General features: G+C 38.8%; 1 protein-coding gene across 4 annotated transcripts in view; it reads right to left on the bottom strand.

The window, feature by feature from the left end:
* Positions 1-4,023: 4,023 nt before the first annotated feature.
* PAFAH1B1 (platelet activating factor acetylhydrolase 1b regulatory subunit 1) overlaps positions 4,024-20,668 on the bottom strand; it is a 77,571-nt gene continuing 60,926 nt past the window's right edge. For all 4 annotated transcript variants that reach the window (XM_053893083.1, XM_053893084.1, XM_053893085.1 and 1 more), the window contains 6 exons: positions 19,543-19,711; positions 17,030-17,132; positions 16,036-16,264; positions 12,629-12,730; positions 8,857-9,013; positions 4,024-7,977 (listed from right to left, as the gene is read on the bottom strand). In XM_053893083.1, the coding sequence (XP_053749058.1) occupies positions 7,904-7,977; positions 8,857-9,013; positions 12,629-12,730; positions 16,036-16,264; positions 17,030-17,132; positions 19,543-19,711 (834 nt within the window). In that variant the 3' untranslated portion in view covers positions 4,024-7,903. The remainder of the gene's footprint in view (positions 7,978-8,856; positions 9,014-12,628; positions 12,731-16,035; positions 16,265-17,029; positions 17,133-19,542; positions 19,712-20,668) is intronic.

A 20,668-nucleotide genomic window follows, 5' to 3' on the forward strand; every position in this document is an offset into this window, starting at 1 on the left:
CTTGTCCCTTCGTCGGAGTCAGGAGAACTGGGAGTACCCCCCAAGGGACTAGGAGCCCTGGAATGGAGGCGGGTCTGAGGGTTGCCACCCTAGGGTTAAGTTTCAGGTCAGCCAGGTCTCAGGGAAAGGGGTTACCATGTAGGTGGGCTCGAGGGGCAGGGCCTCGGAGATGGGAGGGTGCCTGTGAGGGGCCTGCTGCCCAGAAGAGGGGAGGTCTCATAACTGGTGGCTGCTGTTGGCCAGCTTGAGCGGGTGGGCTCAGCAACATGCATACTTCAGTATCTTTTTGAATTCTTGGAGAGTGTGTGTGTGTGTGTGTGTGTGTGTGTGTGTGTGTGTGTGTGTCTGATATTCTCTGAAAAGAAAAATGAAGTTCTAACATCTGTTCCTTTTCCTGAGCCAACTGAAGACATTCTTGACCTTGAGGTGTTTTTTAAATTTTTTTAATACGTTTTATTTTGAGAGAGAGCAAAACAGTGCAAGTAGGGGAGAGACAGGGGAGAGGACAGAGAATCCCAGGCGGGGTCCACGCTGTCAACATAGAGCCCGATGTGGGGCTCGAACTCACAAAAATCATGAGATCACGACCTGAGCCTAGATCAAGAGTCGGACGCTTAACCAACTGAGCCACCCAGGCGCCTCCGACCTTGAAATTTTCTAAGCAATGCCATCGAGTCACCATTGATGCTTGATGTTTGCTTGCTCCCCACACCCCCCCACCACTTTCCTTGACAGTCTCAAGGTCGTGTTCTGAACATTCCTTCCTATAGCCTTTATCCTGTGAACACCAGCCATGTGTTCCATGGCACTTCTCGAATGGGGGCATCGTCTTGGAAACCTGGGGAATGGATCGGGTTTAATTACCACTGTACCTACCAGTCACCTGAGAGGCCTGTTTTCATGGTTGATCCCTCACGTGTATTAGTGCTGTCTGCTACCTTTTGACAACCCAGATGACAAGGGACTGTTTAAAGGAAACAAAAGCCTCTAAATGTGAAATCCACCCTTTTCCCTTGTCTTAGTTGGCAGATTATAATTTTTTTTTAAAAAAAAGGGTGAAGAATGGTGTCCAGAAAGGGTTAGCGTGAGAACTAGCATTTTGGGTCCTGGTCTGTGTTGATGGGCAGCTGTTCAGGATCTGAAATTAATTTGTGTGAGCCACAACTCCCCTCTCAAGGATGCCATGCTAGCCTTTCGCTTTCCAAAACTCTGTATTTGGGTTTTTTAACATATGCATGTTACTTTTCCAAGTTAAATATCTTAAAAAACAAAAACAAAAAAACTATTATCACCAAATTAAGCTTTTAAGATTGTATCATCTGTCTCCACTCCTGCCCTCCAAACTGCCATTGTGAAATGAGTATTGGGAAGAACTTGGACTTCACCGAGGAATTCCTATATATCCTGAAGCTGAGAATAAGCGGATTTCCACATTCCTGCTGCCAGAGTCTAAACTGTCAAATCAAACAAGGCAGGCATAATCAGGACACCTACAGAGAACAAGTGGCCCTCCTCAGATGCAAACTGAAATACCCCCACTAAATAGGCAAACCCATTGCTTAGAAAAGACACTAAAAAAATAACACCGAGATGCAGACCATGCAGGACCCAATTATCCTAATAAAGTCACCTCATATAGAATGGCTTAGGAGCTTTCCTTTTTAAAAAAAAAAAATCTTTCATGTTTATTTTTGAGAAGGAGAGAATGGGTAGGGGAGGGGCAGAGAGAGAGAAACCCAAGCAGGCTTCAAGCTGCCAGCACAGAGCCCAACACAAGACTGGAGCTTGTGACCTGAGCTGAAACCCAGAGTCAGATGCTTAACCGACTGAGGCACCCAGGCGCCCCAGGAGTTTTTCCTAAATTACAAGCGTAAGCAAGGATAATCCTTGCTTACGGATTCCCAAGCTCCACCCCTTCCTAATGGCCCTCCCACATGGTGCCAGTGGTAGAGGGCCTCAGGGATGGGATGAGGGTCATTCCTGCATTACTGAAGGTTAACAAGTTGAATGAAAGATGTCACAAGGTCCTTACACTTAGCTAATAAGATGCTTAACACGGGCAGAACCAGATAAAGGAAAGAACATGTGCATTTGGGTTTGAGTCTCAACTCTAGATTAGCTTAATACCCTTGCTCTATGTCCTCACCTCAAGTGAACCTGTTTTCTTGCCCATAGAAATGTACTACTGTCTACCAGCAGGGAGAATAAGTGTGTTGAAAATAAGGGTGTTGGCACCTAAGAAGCATTCAAAATGTTAGGTTATTTTCCCTCCCCTAGTCCCTCCACCTCCACTTTTTGTCTGGGGCAGAGAATCCCAAGCAGGCTCTGCACCATCAGCACTTGGGGTTTGAACCCACAACTGTGAGATCATGACCTGAGCCAAAATCGAGTCGGACGCTTAACCGACTGAGCCACCCAGGTGCCCCTGCGCTTTTATTTTTAAATTTTTTAAAGTCTATGCCCAACATGGAGCTGGAACTCACGACCGCAAGAGTCAGTCACATGCTTCTCCAACTGAGCCAGCCCCTCCACTTTTATTGAAAGGCTAGCAACCCAAGTAGGAACGATCATACAGAATATTCACAAAGGCAAAACTCCACGTGTCAAAGTGATGGCGATCAAGAATTCACATCATAGCTGTGGGGCCACTCGTCCCAATTTCTTATTCAAGGAGAAGTTGCTTGAATTAGTGGTTTTCAAGCTTGAACCTGCATCAGAATCATTTGGGTGGCTGGTTAAAACAGATTTTTCAGATAGATGTTTCAGATAGAGTATGTCTGAGCTGGAGCTCAAGAGCTTGCATTTCTAATGAGTTCCCAAGTGCTGCTGCTGGCCTGCTGGGAAACACTGAGAGTCATTTTCCTAGAGAATTCTGGTAGGTCTCTCAGCAGTAAAAAATTGCACGCAAACCAAAGCCGAAACAGCGACAGAGCTGCCACATCTAGGATGCAGCACCATTTCTCCATCAAGTCTTCCATTTCCTATCCCTCATCCTACCTCGGGGACACACCCAACCATGAATATTGGAAGCTTGATGTGATAGACCAGTGAGTTAGTTTTGAATAGCTACCTGCATTTCAGAATCATGACACTACAGCTAGGATTCCCTACCCCTAGGGAGAGTGGTCAGGCTCACCTTCTGCATCTTGAGCTGGGGTAAAGAGGAACCCTGCGGGGAAAGGGAAAAGCTGCAAAAGCCAGAAAACTCGAACTAAGCAAATTACTTTTGTTGCTCTTGGCCCAGCTCCCCATGTGGGGGTGGGGAGGTAGGGGAGAGGCTACTCCCAACAGAAGGCAAGAAAACAACCGGGCTGGAAGAGCCACATCATTCAACTTGTCCTTAATACATGAAAAAGGCTGGAGACTTCATGGCCACTACAGGTGCCGAGCGGTAGTAGGGGACGGAAGGTAGGTCATAGGCAACATGTATAAAGCAGAGGGAAAGCCATGGGGCATCTGGGGCAAGAGTGAAGAGGATTTTGACATTTCAACCCAAATTTAAAATACTTAGAATCTTCCAAGAATCCAAGACCACTGGCCAGAACAAGAGGCTCATTCATTAACAGAACAAAGGGGACAGGACCCTTATCTCTGGGCCCTGACCACAAGAGGGGCAAGTCTTCTTGGGGGGAGATTTTTTTTGCGGCTTACAACAAGTCATTCCTGGCATCATCAGCTCTCCGGTGCCTGGGCAGATGAGTCCCTGTCGGAAAGGGCTGCTGGAGGGGAGGGTGGTGCCTCAGAGAACAGTCTGAGCTCTGCAAGTCCACCACCATGGCAAGAGCTCCTGCAGCCACCACTCCTCGCTCCTGATCTCCTAATAAGGTGAAGGAAGCAGACAGTAAAGGCAGTGCCACCGCTGCCCTAGAGAAAAAGACTTCCATCAAGGCCCTGCCACCAATTTGCATCTGACTCTACGACAGGTGTTGAACACAGCCCCATCTCCAATGAGGACTCCACTAAAAAGCTTTAAGTCTCTGCACAGGGACACCAAAAAAAAAAAAAAAAAAAAAAAATCACATCTAGTTTTATAGGCATTTAATAGTTTACCAATTGGTACAATAGGATTTTTTAATATGCAGAAAACATGAATAAATTTTGTTTTACACAGTCTGAGAGCAACAAATCTTACTGTAAAACACAAGAGCAATATTATATACATTCCTTTACTGATTTTTTAATTGTGTCAATATCTTCAGTTAACTCTTACAATCTGGGAACTGTTTTCTCCAATCACCACCACCTCTGCAACATTCATATGAAATCAATGCTTGCCTTCATGTCAGTGTCAGATCAACTTCTAACTCGAAGATTTTGTGTTTGTTTCTATCATCTTCAGAGTGAGCTTTAGGGATGCCTGAAGGATAGGCAGGACAAGAAAGCAGCTACTTACATGATATAGTGGAAAGATAAAAAGGCCAGTCCAGTCCAGTTGTGACTTGTAAATCCAGCTTGCCCTCCCCCCCCCCCACTGAAAAGAAAAAAAAAAAAAAAAAAAAACCCCCCAAAAAAAAACAAAAAAAAACCCCAAAAACCTTTTTCACCAATTTTGTACATGTTGCTTCTCTACCAGGAGATTCTTCTTTGCATCATCTAGATTAATTAACACATTGGACTTATATACAGCTGGACAGAAAGAGTAACCATTTTAAGTGCCTTTTCCTTCAACAATTTTAACTTCAGTTGCTTAAGGATTATCAAGCCACCACTGTCAACAAAACAAAATATCCTTTACTTTTAAATAGTTTTTCTTTAAGTGAATTTAAAAGAAAACTATTTAATGCGTGATTTTACCTGGAAGTTCACACAGAAACAGAAAGAGGCAAACAGGAGAGCAGGGCACTGACAGTAAGGAGACTGGGCTTGGTGATCTAGAGCCAAAGCTTCCGAAGACTACAGCGAGCGCTCCACAGCCTGGACGACTTGCTAACACTAGTGATTTTTAGAGCAGTGCTCTGGGCACACCATTGGTCACACCACACACAGACAAAACAGGACGGTCTTAGTCTCCTAAAGTGCAAGATGCCATGTCAAAAAGCAACTATTCTCCAAGCAACGTCTAAACCACAGTTTCTGTGGCTGGCACTTCCAAGAGTGCAGCTAGGACTTCTTGGGCACATTATATCAGGGTGGCACTGGAATGTCTTTTCACACACACAAAGTCAAATAATCATCTGAGGATGCAATTCTACCAGCTTTTTATTTCTTAAATTAAGTGACCAATTTGATTGAGAAAGTGACAAAGCAGCAGTGAACCTCTAAACCAGTTAATAAATTCCTCTACTTACAATCCAAACCAGTAACCTCATCATTGTACTTATCCCAGGCAAGGCACAGGGTTAGACAGCAGACAGAGAAAACGGAGGAAACAGGAAGAAAGGGCATCAACAGGGCAGCGTCAAACGACAGTGCAGGAAACCGCTGCACATCCGATTCCGGATTATGGATGGATCCACTCTCCCCCACCCCCCTTCATTATTCAAACAGGGCTCGTTACATTTGGATCCAGTTGAGGACCATCCCTGAGATTCAATGTTTGCTGCTTCTTAAACGGAGGATGTCTGGTAACTCAAATAAGCAGCAGGCTGTGGCAATCTCCCAAGTAAGGATAACTTTGTTTACAGAGTAATATTGTTTCTCCTCCTTCGTCAATGAAAGTCACTGTGTGCTGCAGGGGGGAAAACCCAGTGGACAGCAGCTTTGTTTCCTCCTAAATCGGTACCATTTTTTTCCTTTATTGTTCGTATCTATGAGTGATTTCTAGATGTTGTGGCTTACCCTTAAACAATTCGTGTTGCTACATGCTAAAAATGAATTAAAATACAAGACATTTATACATGTACAAACAAATGTTAAGATGCACCATTTCTATGTATTTATATTTCTTAAAATAGGACAGGAAATAGCAGCAAACGAGAACAAAGATATCTTCCATAGCATTTGTAGAAAAATCCAGTCAGAACAGCTAAAAAGAAACAAACAAAAAAGACTTCTCAATGTGAGCAGGGTTGTGAGGCAATATTGTCCTGAAAGTTATTCTACTGTATGTAAGGAATTAGCTTAAGTTGTAATTTTTGTCTTCAAAAGTAGCCATTAGTTCTCAAAACACTTTTCCTTCCAGAGACGTCTCTCAGGAATTATTAAAAACAAAGCAAACAAACAAAAAGACACAAGTTAGACGTAAAGCTGCTTCTAGTAAACGTAAGGCCTAGTCTCTGTGTGTGTATCTACAGGACATTAACTCTAACCCTTTGTCTTTTTCAAGAACCAAATTTCCATTAAATACTAAAAGGGACATTTTAAAAATCACATTACGCAAATGAATAAAATGCAATTCAGAGTAAGTTTCTTTGTTAAACTGTCTTGTTATTTCACTGTTCTGTTAACTTTTCAAATGACCTTTAAAAAAAAGCTGTTGGTTAGCTAAGCAATAGAATTATTTAATAATCTGCAATGAAATATTGTTTCCAAAGTCATAGATAAAAATTCTCTTAAGCCTACTTGTAGTAACTTTGGATCACAATATACAATATATCAAGGATGCATAAAATGCTGAACAGCCAAATGGGGCGGGGGGTGCTTTTCCTTTTAGCTGGGAACAATTCCCACAGAGTCAGACCTAGTTTTCAGAAGCATTAGGATCAAAAAGGGTTTGTTCTAAAGCATGGTACTCCACGGCAAAATTTATTCTACTTGTACATTTTAGCACTTCTTCGAAAGCCCAGGATCCAAGGATATGGAGGTTGTATGTGTGTGATATACATATACAGACTTATCCACTTACAGATAGGCCCATATAACATTTATATATAAACAAAAGGTGAAAACACAGTACATTTTTATGCATGCTCCATTAAACCCTGTCTTGTTTTCAACTTGTAAGTTAAATACAGTTCAAATCAGTATCAGATTTGTGTTGAAGAACAAACTGCTGTATTTCTCCCACTCCCTTCAGATGGGCAAACATAACCTTTTCCGTATTTGTCATTATGTAATGCACATTGCACATCCCTAAAGAACATCGAAAACAAATAGTGATTTGTACCATGACACACTCAACGGGAAGATTAAATTCTACTTGGGAGTCACGTCACTGCACAGTCTAACAGCATGGAGAAGACAACTACAAGTGTGTCTAGTGTGAAAAATAGAAGCTTAGAGAATTACAGTGTTTTTCAACCTGTTTACAAAGCATTAGGACCCAAATGAAAGAAATGATTTGCTATTAGCTGCTGAGATTTTTCTTATTTGAGATTTACAGTCATTTCCGTACATAAATATACCACTAGCCTCTGCCTGATAGGCTGCCAAAACAAATGTGTCCTATTGATTTGGCAAATGTGTCATGACAAAAATTCCAATGTGTAATCCCCATTAATTACATAGATGGTTCAGAAGATTTTGAATTGTAGCCTTATCATCTAACATCCTTAAAGAAGATTTATTAAGCACACTTAAGTGATGTTACATAGATACACATTTCAGAAAAAGCCCTAATAATCACCACTTTTCCCCAAATGAGGCCATCAAGTCAGGCACCAACAGATAGCAGAAAGAAAAACAGGAATTAATAATCCAACATAAAATGACACTGTCAACTATTCAGTTTAGTGCCCTAGTTCAATTTATTCAACTTCTGCCTTCTTAGGCCTGGTGTGACCAATGCCAGCCCAGGTTTTTAAACCCTATGGTACTTCTAGACAACGTATGTAAATTTACAGTATACAATTTGGATTCACCATGCATGAATACTTTGTGTGTAACATTTAATAAGCTCAATCTACATCCAGAATAATTTACATGAAAGGACAATATTTATTTAAACAGAGCTCAATGGGGTAACCATGGTATCATCAGAGTGCATCCAGAGGAAAAATGGGAGGAGGGGCCAAATGAGACTCAATCAACGGCACTCCCACACCTTTACTGTTTGATCTACACTGCCAGTAACCACATATGGTGCCGTCTTATGGAAATCTGAAAGAAAAAGAAAAGGCTTATTTTAAACGCAGATAAAATTTTTAACAAGCCACAAAATAAGCAAGTCCAAGTGCCAGGAATGCTCATTTTTTTCTATACACACCCACACATACACCCCTGGGTTAGCGAAGCTGAGACTTAATGATTAAATCCTGTATTAACACTTCAATAAAAATACCTACGCCCATTACCCCCATCCCAACTAAGGCTGAATGTTTCACTCGAATCTAACAACAAGGGTAGCTCTAATGTATCTACTTACTTAACTTACTATGTTCCAGGCTTAGTACTAATGCATTATATTCATGTTTAATTCTTTTAACAATCCTATGAGGTAGGCATTGGTCCTATTCTACTGAGGCTTTATTTTTATCATTAGATCCATCATACCCTGGGTGTATTATATTTTTAATGTATTCACTATCTTATATTCTAGATTTAGGTCTAGATGACACTGAGGCTGTTTATTAGACTTAATTCAGTGAGTCCCCAGTACATGAGAGTATAAACCTGCCGGAGGGAAAAAGGCTGAGTAAGATTTCCTTTGAGAAACTTACAAACTAGTAGGGGAAGAAAATTACCCATCAGAGTGGTTAGTAAGCATCCTCTTCACAATCCTAGTTTCCAAAACCAATGTTGTGCAATGGAGAAAGTAATTTTTTTTTATTATAAGGCTGATGATGGAAAGAGAGAGTTAAGGAAAGGAGAATTTAAAACAAATAGTAGGAATCCACAAAGTTTTTAAACTGTCTTCTCTAGTCTGTCCTGAAAGCACAGGTCATTTCTTACCTGGAAAATTCCTCATGATTACATAAAACTGTTTGTGTCTCGCACTCCAAAATCTACTTGTTAAGAAATCTCCTTACTCGTACATACCCAAGGAGGTAACAAAGTGTTCATGCGCATTGAGGGTCTTCATGCATCGCTTGTTCTTGTAATCCCACACACGGAGGGTCTTGTCATCAGCACAACTCAAAATAAACTTTCCCCCAGAATGGAACAGAACTCCACGTACCCAGTTATCATGACCCACCTTAAAAACAAAAGGTGTTCAACTTAATAAAGGGATAAAATATTTAAACGGCATCGAAGAAAATAGTTCAGTCATTACTCAAAGCAGTGAAGCTACATGTACCCAAAACATCAGTGCCAAAAAAGAACCCCACATCCCCCCAAAAAAGTGTAGGGAATTTTTCTAGATTAAAGGAAACTGGAAACTAATAAGGCATGACCAGTAAATATTATGTGTGATGCTTGACTGGCTCCTGGGTGGTGGCTACAATACAGTTATAAAGGGCACTAGTGGATAACTAGAGAAAATGTGAATATGTAGTATGAATGGTAAGTTTCTTTTCTTTTTTTTAATCATGTTTTTAATGTCTACGCCCAATGTGGGTCTCAAACTCATGACCCCAAGATCAAGAGTCATGTGCTCTACCGACTGCGTCGGTCAGGCACCCCAATGTTAAGTTTCTTGAGTATAATCAAGAAACTTAAGAATAAAGGTGTTATTCTTTATTCTTAGGAGATATATGTTAAAATATTTGGAGCCAAATATATATCCACCATATTCCTCTACATAGAAATTTAAGACAATGGCTTGGTGCTGAACAGTCCAACAGGGTAGCCATTTAGTCACATGTAGTTTTTAAAATATAAACTAAAATATTAATACTATCAGCAATTGAGTCCTCAGTCTCATTACCCACATTTCAAGAGCTCAACAGCTGCATGTGGCTAGTAGCTATAATGATGGATAGTACAGATACAGAACATCATCACAGAGAGTTCTACTGGACAACCCTAGACTAAAAAAAGAAAACTTGGTAGGGGCGCCTAGGTGATTCAGTCAATGGTCTATGTGTCTGACTTCGGCTCAGGTCATGATCTCATGGTTCATGAGTTTGAGTTCCACATTGGGCTCTGTGCTGACAGCTCGGAGCCTGGAGCCTGCTTTGGATTCTCTCTCTTTCAAAAATAAATAAACATTTTAAAAAAAGCAGGTGGGGGGTTGGGGGGAGGGGCATCTGGGTGGCTCAGTCAGTTAAGTGTCCAACTTCACAGCTCAGGTCATGATTTCGCACTCTGAGTTTGAGCCCCACACCAGGCTCTGTGCTGATAGCTCAGAGCCTGGAGCCTGCTTCAGATTCTGTGTCTCCCTCTCTCTCTGCCCCTCCCCTGCCTGTACTCCATCTCCCTCTCAAACATAAAAAAAATTACTTTAAAAAAAAAAAAGAAAAGAGGGGCACCTGGATGGTTCAGTTAGTTAAGTTTCTGACATTGCCCAGGTCATGATCTCACGGTTGGTGAGTTTGAGCCCTGCATTGGGCTCTCTACTGTCAGCACAGAGTCCGCTTCAGATCCTTTGTCTCCTTCTCTCTCTGCCCCTACCCTGCTTGCTCTCTCTCTCAAAATAAGTAAATAATTAAACAAACTTGGTAGGTTTTATTAGGTATGACAGAGCTGTATATGGGTGACTTTTATTTTCTTCTTTTAGCTTTTCTGTATATTTCTAATTTTTCTATAATGTAAATAACCATACTGCTTTTATAAAAGAACCCAAGGGGAGTTTATAAAAAAAAAATAAAAAGAAAGAAGAAAGAAAAACAAAAAAAGACAGATGACCAACGTAACATATTCTTTGACCAGGGTGCCTGGATGGCTCAGTCGGGTAAGCATCCAACTCTTGGTTTCAGCCCAGGTCATGAGCTCACAGTTCGTGGGATCCAGCCCCACATCAGGCTCTGCACGGACAGTGTGGAGCCTGCTTGAGATTCTTCCACTCTCTCTGTGCCCTTGCCCTGCACCCACTTTCTCTCAAAATAAACTTAAATAAATAAATAAAATACTTTGTTCTACTGTAGTGACCTATAAAAGTCACCAATGACGAGAGGTAGAAGTCTCAACAAAAGTTAAGTACAAAAATCTATTTAAAACAATTTTTTTTAATGTTTATTTATTTTTGAGGGAGAGAGAGAGAGACAGTGTCAGCAGGGGAGGGAGGGAGAGAGAGAGAGAGAGAGAGAGAGAGAGAGAGAGAGAGAGAGAGAGAGAGAGAGAGAAAGAGAGAGAGAGAGAGAGGTACAGAATCAGAAGCAGGCTCTGAGCTGTCAGCACAAAGCCTGATGCAGGGCTCAAACTCATGAACTGAGAGATCGTGACCTGAGTCAAAGTTGGATGGTTAACTGACTGAGCCACCCAGGCGCCCCAATACAAAATGTATTTTAAAAGTAAAATACAAAATCACATTTCCATGGCTACACCAAAATAAAGCAGTAAAAAGTACTATCCTTCAGGTGAAAAACAGGAGCCAGAAACCTCGGGAGAAATTAAGGTGACCTCTGTTCTTACAGGGGAGGAGAGCACATGCTTTCCTTCTTTTCTTTAAGATTTTATTTTAAATATTCTTTTTTGAAAGAGAGTCAGAGAGAGAGGGAGACAGAGGATTCGAAATGGGTTCTGTGCTGACAGCAGAGAACCTGACGCGGGCTCAAATTCACAAATCGTGAGATCATGACCTGGGCCAAAGTCAGACACTCAAAGTCAGACCAAGCCACCCAGGTGCCCCTAAGATTTTATTTTTAAGCAGTCTCTACACCCAAATGTGGGTCCCAAACACATAATCCTGAGATCAAGAGCCGCATGCTCTACCGACTGAGCCAGCCAGGTAGCTCTGCAGATCACCTTTTTAAATAGTGATACAGTGTATCTGAACTCAGCTCAGAATACTATTAGAGGAGAGTTTAATTTTCTAATCAATTCTTGATGATACTTCCAACGTGTCTACCATATCTTACAGAGACCATCACTTCAAGGTATGGTTAGTACCTAAAACGTCTCTAAAACAAACGGATGCCAAATTACAAAAATTGTTAATTAACAAAAATTGTTAATGCCCACAGATCCCCTTATTGCTCCCTTAGGCAAATAAAAATGCCCACAATCTTGTACTATCATTTATATATCCTAATATTAAATACTGGCGCTCCTGAAAATGAAATCAACATTTCTAAGCCGTAAAGCTAGGTAACAACATTAACGTCATAATGGTAAAATAAAACAAATAAAGAAGAACAAATATGTCAATAAGATTCATATTAAAATTAAATACAGTGAAATACAGAATCAAACACTTTAAAAAATGAATGGGTCTGTAATAATACTATTTTTCCCCATAGGAGATATAGAATTTTTAAAGATAAAGTGAGCTAGGATCTCCCTCCTAGCATTAATGGCTTTGTAGATCCTTTTTATAACATGACATTCTACAGGAGTAATTTTCTTTTATCTTTTTAAGTGTTTATTTCTGAAAGAAAGAGTGCAAGTGGGGAAGGAGCAGAGAGAGGGACCGAGGATCCGAAGCAGAGAGCCTGATGCGGGACTCAAACTCATGAAATGTGAGATCATGACCTGAGCCAAAGTTGGAAGCTTAACCTACTGAGCCATCCAAGCATCCCTACAGGAATAACTTTCATTTCACTGTTAACAATGGAATTACAAAAGTTTAAGAAAAATTATCTTTATAAAGAAGTTATTTTAAAGCCTGGACTAATTCAGATTATTTAGTAAGATATCACAAGGCATCTAACCCCCCAAAATATAAACACAGTAAGCTTCAAAAGAAGCAGTTAATATTATGCAAACTTACTAGGGTCATAAGGCACATGCCAGTACTGACGTCCCACATCTTAATAGTCTTGTCTCTGGATCCAGACAGTAAGAATGGCCCAGGCTTGCCACTTTTTTTAGTCTATAGAAAACATACAAAAATTAAGTTTCCCATGTAAGAAGTTAAGTGAAGACTTTAGACGACTTCTAACAATGATCTATATTTTCAATTTTACAGAAATGCAATTTTGGGAGACAAATAAATATTGTGTATGTTTACTATACACAATTTGATACTGAGATACATATACATGGTAAAATGATCATCATAATCAGGTTAGTTAACATATCCATTGCCTCGTATAACCATCCCCCACTTTAGAGCTACCCTTTTAGCAAATTTCACGTATATACAACACAGTATTGTTAACTATAGTCACCAAGCTGTACAATTAGATCTCCAGGACTTACTCATTTTATTTTCCTCTATCGAAATACACAAGTCTTTTGACATATGTAGGCTACACAGGAAGGACCCAGATAATATGAAAATAGAAAATCTCCATTTAGGTTAAGACTCAGTTTCTATAACACTAACAGATGATAAATTTATTGCTCAAGACTTCTGGAATCAAGAAAAAAATTGAAAACTAATTCAGTCTTTATATAACATCCAAGCCAGAATCAACTTTATGACATGGTAAGTAACCACCACCAGAGGGCAGTAAAAAGAATTTGAAAATGCAACCAAACAGCCAGCCAAAATTTAAGAGATTACTACAGAAGTTTCATTTCAGAAAACTAATTTTGGGGGGTGAAGGGTGGGGGTAGGGGAAGAAGATTCTTTTCATTCATTTATTAAAATATAATTAAAATATCCACGATAGGACTGTCTCTATAAAAAAGGAACATGGTCAATTTTGGCTCATATAATTTATTCAAAGAAACAGTCTGTAATTTATTATTAAGTTATTAATCATAAATAATGAAATCATGAAAAGTAAAAATTAAGAACCATGACGAAATATAAAACTCCTGAGTAGAAAGCCCAAAAGACTCCACCAAAAAATTTCTAGAACTGATAAGCAAATTCAGTAAAGTTGCAGGATACCAAAAAAAAAAAAAAAAAGTACAGAAATCTGTTGCATTTCTAAAAGCCAATAATGAAGCAACAGAAAGACAAATTAAGAAAACAATCCCATTTACAATGGCACCAAAAAATAATAAGATACCTAGGAATAAACCTAACCAAAGAGGTGAAAGATCTGTACTCTGAAAACCAGAAAACAGTGGTGAAAGAAATTGAAGACAACACAAAGAAATGGAATGACATTCCATGTTCACGGACTGAGCACATATTGTTAAAATGTCTAAAAAGACCCCAAACAGCCAAAGCAATCCCGAAAAAGAACAGCAAAGCTGGGGAGGCATCACAATTCCAGACTTCAAGTTTTATCACAAAGTTGTAGTAAGCAAAACACTATGGTACTGGCACAAAAATAGACATATAGATCAATGGAAAAGAATAGAAAATCCAGAAACAAACCCACAATTATATGGTCAATTAATCTCTGACAAAGCTGGAAAGAATATCCAAAGAGAAATATAGTCTCTTCAACAAATGGTGTTGGGAAAACTGGACAGCAGCATGCAAAAGAATGAAACTGGGCCACTTTCTTACACCACACACAAAAATAAATTCAAAATGGATTAAAGACCTAAATATAAGATCTGAAATCATAAAAATCCTAGAAGAAAACATAGGCAGTAGTTTCTCTGACACTGGCTGTATCACCTTTTTTCTTTTAAATAGGTCCCCTGAGGCAAAGAAAAAGAAACAAAAGCAAAAATAAATTACTGGGACTATATCAAAATAAAAAGCTCCTGCACAGCAAAGGAAACAATAAAACAAAAAGGCAACCTACCGAATGGGAGAAGGTATCTGCAAAATGACATATCTGATACAGAGTTAGTACCCCCAAAATATAAAGAACTTCTATAACTCAACACCCAAAAAAAAAAAATCCAGTTAAAAAATGAGGTGACATGAACAGACACTTCTCCAAAGACATACAGTTGGCCAACACACGTATGAAAAGATGCTCACCATCACTATCATTAGGGAAATGCAAATCAAAACTACAATGAGGTATCCCCTCACACCTGTCAGAATGGCTAAAATAAAAGACACAAGAAACAACAGGTGTTGGCGAGGACATAGAGAAAGGGGAACCCTCTTGCACTATTGGTGGGAATGCAAACTGGTGCAGCCACTCTGGAAAACAGTATGGAAGTTCCTCAAAAAGTATAAAATAGAACGGCTTATGATCCAGTAATTGTAAATTGTACTACTGGGTATTTACCCAAAGAATAGAAAGAAATGAAGAGAAGAGAAGAGAAGAGAAGAGAAGAGAAGAGAAGAGAAGAGAAGAGAAAAGAAAAAAGAAAGAAGGAAGAAAGAAAGAAAGAAAGAAAGAAAGAAAAAAAAGAAAGAAAGAAAGAAAGAAAGAAAGAAAGAAAAAAAAGAAAGAAAGAAAAAAAAATTCCACTAATTCAAAGGGACATACATGCACCCTTACAGCAGCATTGTTTATAATAGCCAAGCTATGGAAGCAACCCAAGTGTACATCAACTGATGAATGGATAAAGAAGATATATATACATACATACACACACAATGGAATATTATTCATCCACAAAAAAGAATGAAATCTTGCCATTTGCAATGACATGGATGGAGCTAGAGAGTATAATACTAAGTGAAATAAGTCAGAGAAAAACAAATATCGTAAGATTTCACTTGCATGTGGAATTTAAATGAGCAAAGGAGGGGAAAAAGAGAGCAACAAACCAAGAAACAGATTCTTAACTATAGAGAACAAACTGATGGTTACCAGACGGGAGATGGGTGGAGGATGGGTGATTCAAATAAAAACTTAAAACACACAAATAAATAAAACTCCAGACAGATTCAGCTAGTGCTTCTAGTGATCAAGAGTATCAAGAGGCCTTCATATGAAATAATTCTGTTTAAAATAAATATTTAAATACTGAACTGCATTCCACCATAAATTTATAAATAATTACGCTCATTAAAGAAGGCTATTCTTCTAAAAGGTAACTTTTAACTTCTCCCATAAGTTTTATTTTTCACCAGTTGCTATACTCTTACAACAATGGCATTTCTTATAAATTTAATGACCACTTTTACTCTTCAGGCGGGTCCACCATCCCCAGCCCAAATCACAGGTCAGCTGACAGCAATAATAATCACTAGTTAAAAAATATAAACATTTCTGCAAGTTCGAAAGAGTAAAGAGTTTCAAGATTCAGAATTCTGGGATACAGATTTTTCAATGCATTAACTGCCCTGAAACTGAGAATCAGAAGTTATCTAAGATTCTGATACCAGCAATCAAATCATGAAATGATATATAAATCACATACCTCAGATCCTGTTGCTTCAGAGATGGAAGAATATGAGCTTTCTGGAGCCCAGGAAATACATTCTACCACATGCTCATGTTCTCGAAGCTCAGCCTTGCATTCCTTTGTTGCTACGACCCATACGCGCACGGTCTGATCATTTGAACAGCTGGCTATCAGAGTGCCATCCTGATTTGGCCGCACCATACGTACCCATTCTCTGTGTCCTGTGAATGTCTTCACACAGTAGCTGTCAAAACAAATAATAATCTACATCATGAATGGCAATCACTGGGATACTTCCCAGGAGCAATATAAAACTAGCTACGTACGTACTGGAATAAAGAGGACGGCACCATGTTAGGGTAATCATATGTGAGTCAGCACAATAAATGTACATTCATGGTTAATGAAAGATGGGGACAGGCCGGAAAATCAAACATCAGTCAAAATAAGCTGATGGAAGTATCATTAAGGAGCTAACCAATCAACACATTCTAGAAGGTAAAATATAGAGAGAAATAAAATCTTCTAAAACTAAACACACACAATAAACCTAACAAAAATATTTATAGCTTTGTTGAGACAAAGGCATACTCTACTAATCTGGGTAAAACTACTTAGTAGTAGGTTAAGATTTTATTATAACAATCATGTGTGATTCTAAGCACAACCAAATTAAGCCTAACAGGGGCCTACCTGCACAAATGTTATTTACATTTTATTTCAACCCATAGAGAAATCACCTAAAAGAAGACCACAGAGATAATAAGCCATTGCATAGAAAATGGCTCTCGAGGACACGAATTTTTTTTTTTTTTTTTTTTTTTTTTTTTAATAATTTCTCTATTCCTTTTTGGGAAACATTTAGAGATTCAAACCTCATTTTATAGTATATAACACAACCAGCACCATAATTATTTTGGGTTAAAGTCAAAATAACTGGTTCAGAACACATTTTGTTTGGTTGTTTAATATCTCTTTAGCTGACACCATTTCAACCAAACCTACTTACCCAGTTTGCACCTCCCACATTTTTATAGTTTTATCCCTTGAGGCAGACACTATATGATCTCCATTGGGCATGATGGCTACTGAAGAGACATTGTGGTCATGGCCTAAAACATAACACAGCAATGTATTAAGTGATCTATAGCATAATTAAATCTCAGTTTACCATGAGATTTCACCATGGGATTTCAAATACCACAGCAACTTTAAATACACTGGGTTTTAATAAATTTGATAAGAAACTTTGGATTTACACACAAAAAAGTTTAGGAATTAGCAACTTAATAAAATAATCCACAATGAAATAGCAGCTAGCTATTAAAATAATAGCTTATTAAAATAATCCACAATGAAAAGCAGCTAGCTCAATTTAGGACCACAAAACTATTTTAACATCAGTGTCATTAGCATTTGGATGTTTTAATATGCTGAATGTTTATATATGAACAGTAGAAAAACACAAAAATTTCCATGGTTGATATCCTAAGATATAAATTGGAGATAAGATTTACAGAGCTAAACAGAAGAATAAGAAAAATGGAGATTTGGTTTCATATTTAAATTTTTTAAAAATGTTTTTATTTATTTTTGAGACAGAAAGAGAGCATGAGCAGGGGAGGGGCAGAGAGAGAGGGAGACACAAATTCCGAAGCAGGCTCCACGCTCTGAGCTGTCAGCACAGAGCCTGATGCAGGGCTCGAACTCCCAGACTGTGAGATCACGACCTGAGCCAAAGGCGGACGCTTAACCAACTAAGCCACCCAGGAGCCCCACATTTGGTTCCATATTTAAAACAGTGGTCCAAGGCATCTGGGTGGCCTAGTCGGTTAAGTGTTTGACTCTTGATTTTGGCTCAGGTCATGATCTCATGGTTCGTGGGATTGAGCCTTATGATGGGCTCCTCTCTCCCTCTCTCTCTGCCCCTCCTCCACTCACTCTCTCTTCTCCCTCAAAATAGGTAAACATTTCCCAAAAAAATAGTGTTTAAAAAATTTTGTTGTTGATGTTAATGGGGGTAAAAAAGAAATGCATTATTCTATATGCATTATTCCTAATTAGTTATCCTTTGTGGAAAAAGCCCTAGAGAATCCTCATAAATATCATTATTTTAAGGAACATATACAATGGTTAGAAAGAACTCTTTTTTTTTTTTTTTTTTTAATGTTTATTTATTTTTGAGAGAGACAGAGTGCTAGCAGGGGATGAGCAGAGAGAGACGGAGACACGGGATCTGAAGCAGGCTCCAGGCTCTGAGCTGTCAGCACAAAGCCCCACGCGGGGCTTAAACTCACAAAGTATGAGATCATGACCTGAGCCAAAGTCAGATGTTTAACTGACTGAGCCACTCAGGCACCCCAAGAACTCTTCTTAAAAAAAAATTGTTTTTGAGTATAGTTGACACATAATGTTACATTAGTTTCAGTTGAGAAGTTTATACATTATGCTATGTTCATCACAAGCGTAGCTGCCATCTGTCACTATACATTATTACAGTGTCTTTAACTATATTCCTCATACTGTGCCTTTTATTCCCTTGACTTACTCATTCCGTAACAGGAGGCCTCTATCTCCTACTTTCCTTCTTCATTAAGTCAGAGCAACAAGACACAGGCTACTTAAAGAAACATAAACACTAGTTTTTAGGAAAGGATTCAACAGAATTCCTTTAACTGGTAAGCTTCCCCATTTAATTTGGGGGGAAACACACCCTTCAAATTACACTTCCTATGTAAACACATAGCTTACATCACTGAATTATCTATTAAAAAAAAAACCAAAAACTTTTATTACCAACACAGAATGTATTCCTTATACAAAATCCAAACGTTCAAATTTTATCATGGTCAACGAAACAACAAAAATCCTTATTTAGTGAGCACCCCTTATGTGCCAGATACTAAACCAAGATGATTTATGTATATGATCTCATTTTATCCTCACAACAATCCTATGACAGGTATTATTACCTCTACCTTGCATATGAAAGAAGCTGAAATTTCCCAATGCCACAAGTAAACAAGTAGGGATCTGAACCCAGATATCTGATTCTAAAGCCCATGTTCTTCCCACAAAGCCCAAGTGCCTCAGAGAATAGTCTCTATGACAAGAACCAGGAAAGCAAGCTCACATTCTACAGTGTATGTACAACATTATAAAGTGAGCAAGAAATGCTAGGTTCCAGCTTTTACTGTATCCACTTTCTATGAACTTGTTTCCCAGGTGAGAAAACAAAAAGCAAAACAAAAAATTCCCCAATAACTTCATTTTTCTTATCCAAAAATATTCCTGAAAGCGAATTAAGTATTTTATATAAACCACTAAGAGATACTTAAAACCTTATAATTGAAACAACTCTCAACTACTGTGGTTTATCCACGGGCTACACATCATATGCTCTTCCACTGATACAATTAAGAATCGAATGCAGGGAACCCGCACACTATTAGAAAACAATATTCTTTTCTCTGGAATGTCACATTACAAATCACTATCAAAATATTATCCTCTACCCCTTACCGTGCATGGTTCTGATGCATTCAAAGCCCTGAAAATCCCATAGTTTAATGGTCATATCTGCAGAACAGGAAGCCAGAAGCTTGCCACTGTGGTCAAACGAAATATCCTGTACAGAGTCTGTATGCCCCTTAAGGGTTCGCTCAAAATCTCCAGTCTCATAATCCCACACCTGTCAAATAATCAGAAAGTTAGTTAACATCAACCCATCCCTTCTTTCTTGTTTCACATTAGCACTCAGCAGGCCAGTATGAGCAAGTGACAAAGGGTAACTATCTTAGAAATAGCAATCTTCAAGTGTAAATTGGTCTTTTCTCTATAGAGAAACTGAAGTTGTAATTACTAAAACACACTTCTAGTACATCATCTATCATATACCTAATAATACTAGCAGGTAGGTATATAAAGCCAAAAGACAAAGTCCATTCCCAGTCTGACAGGAGACAACAGCCATGTAAACAAATAAATTTAAGGAGTTAAGTTCTGGGGGGTGGTATTCGGGGATAATAAAAAGTGTTCAATTCTTTTTTTTTTTTTTAATGTGTATTTATTTTTGAGAGAGACAGTGCAAGTGAGGGAGGGGTCAGGACAGAGCCCAACATGGGGCTCAAACTCCAACAGCGAGATCATGACCTGAGCTGACACTGGACGCTTAACTGACCGAGCCACCTAGGTGCCCCAAGATTGTTCAATTCTAATACACAGCAGAACTCAGACATCTAAGAGGCAAAGGAAAGACTTCACAAGATGTTACTGCCAATGAATAAGTAAATTAACAAACGCATTACATCATTTTGATGCAAAAATGGGAAGCCACTGCCACATCTTTCAAAGTTAGTTTTTTCTAAGATAATGGAAATAATGAGCTATCAAGAATAAGTATTAGAAACAGACCTCAAGAACATACTAAACTTTCATTCTGGTGGCCAAATGTAGTCAATCTTTACCCAACACCAATTACATGCTCTAAAATCAAATGATTGATTCCATTCTTCCTATAATTTATCATTAAACCTATTATGGGTTCAAATTTATCAGTAGTAGGATATATACCAACCAATTTAAAGAAACTTAGAAAATGCATTTTGAAACCTTGGAAACAATCTATCCAACATTAGGGGAATGGCCA

Source organism: Panthera pardus, unplaced genomic scaffold (assembly GCF_024362965.1).
Source record: "Panthera pardus isolate Hobbes unplaced genomic scaffold, ASM2436296v1 HiC_scaffold_3, whole genome shotgun sequence".
NCBI lineage: Eukaryota > Metazoa > Chordata > Mammalia > Carnivora > Felidae > Panthera > Panthera pardus.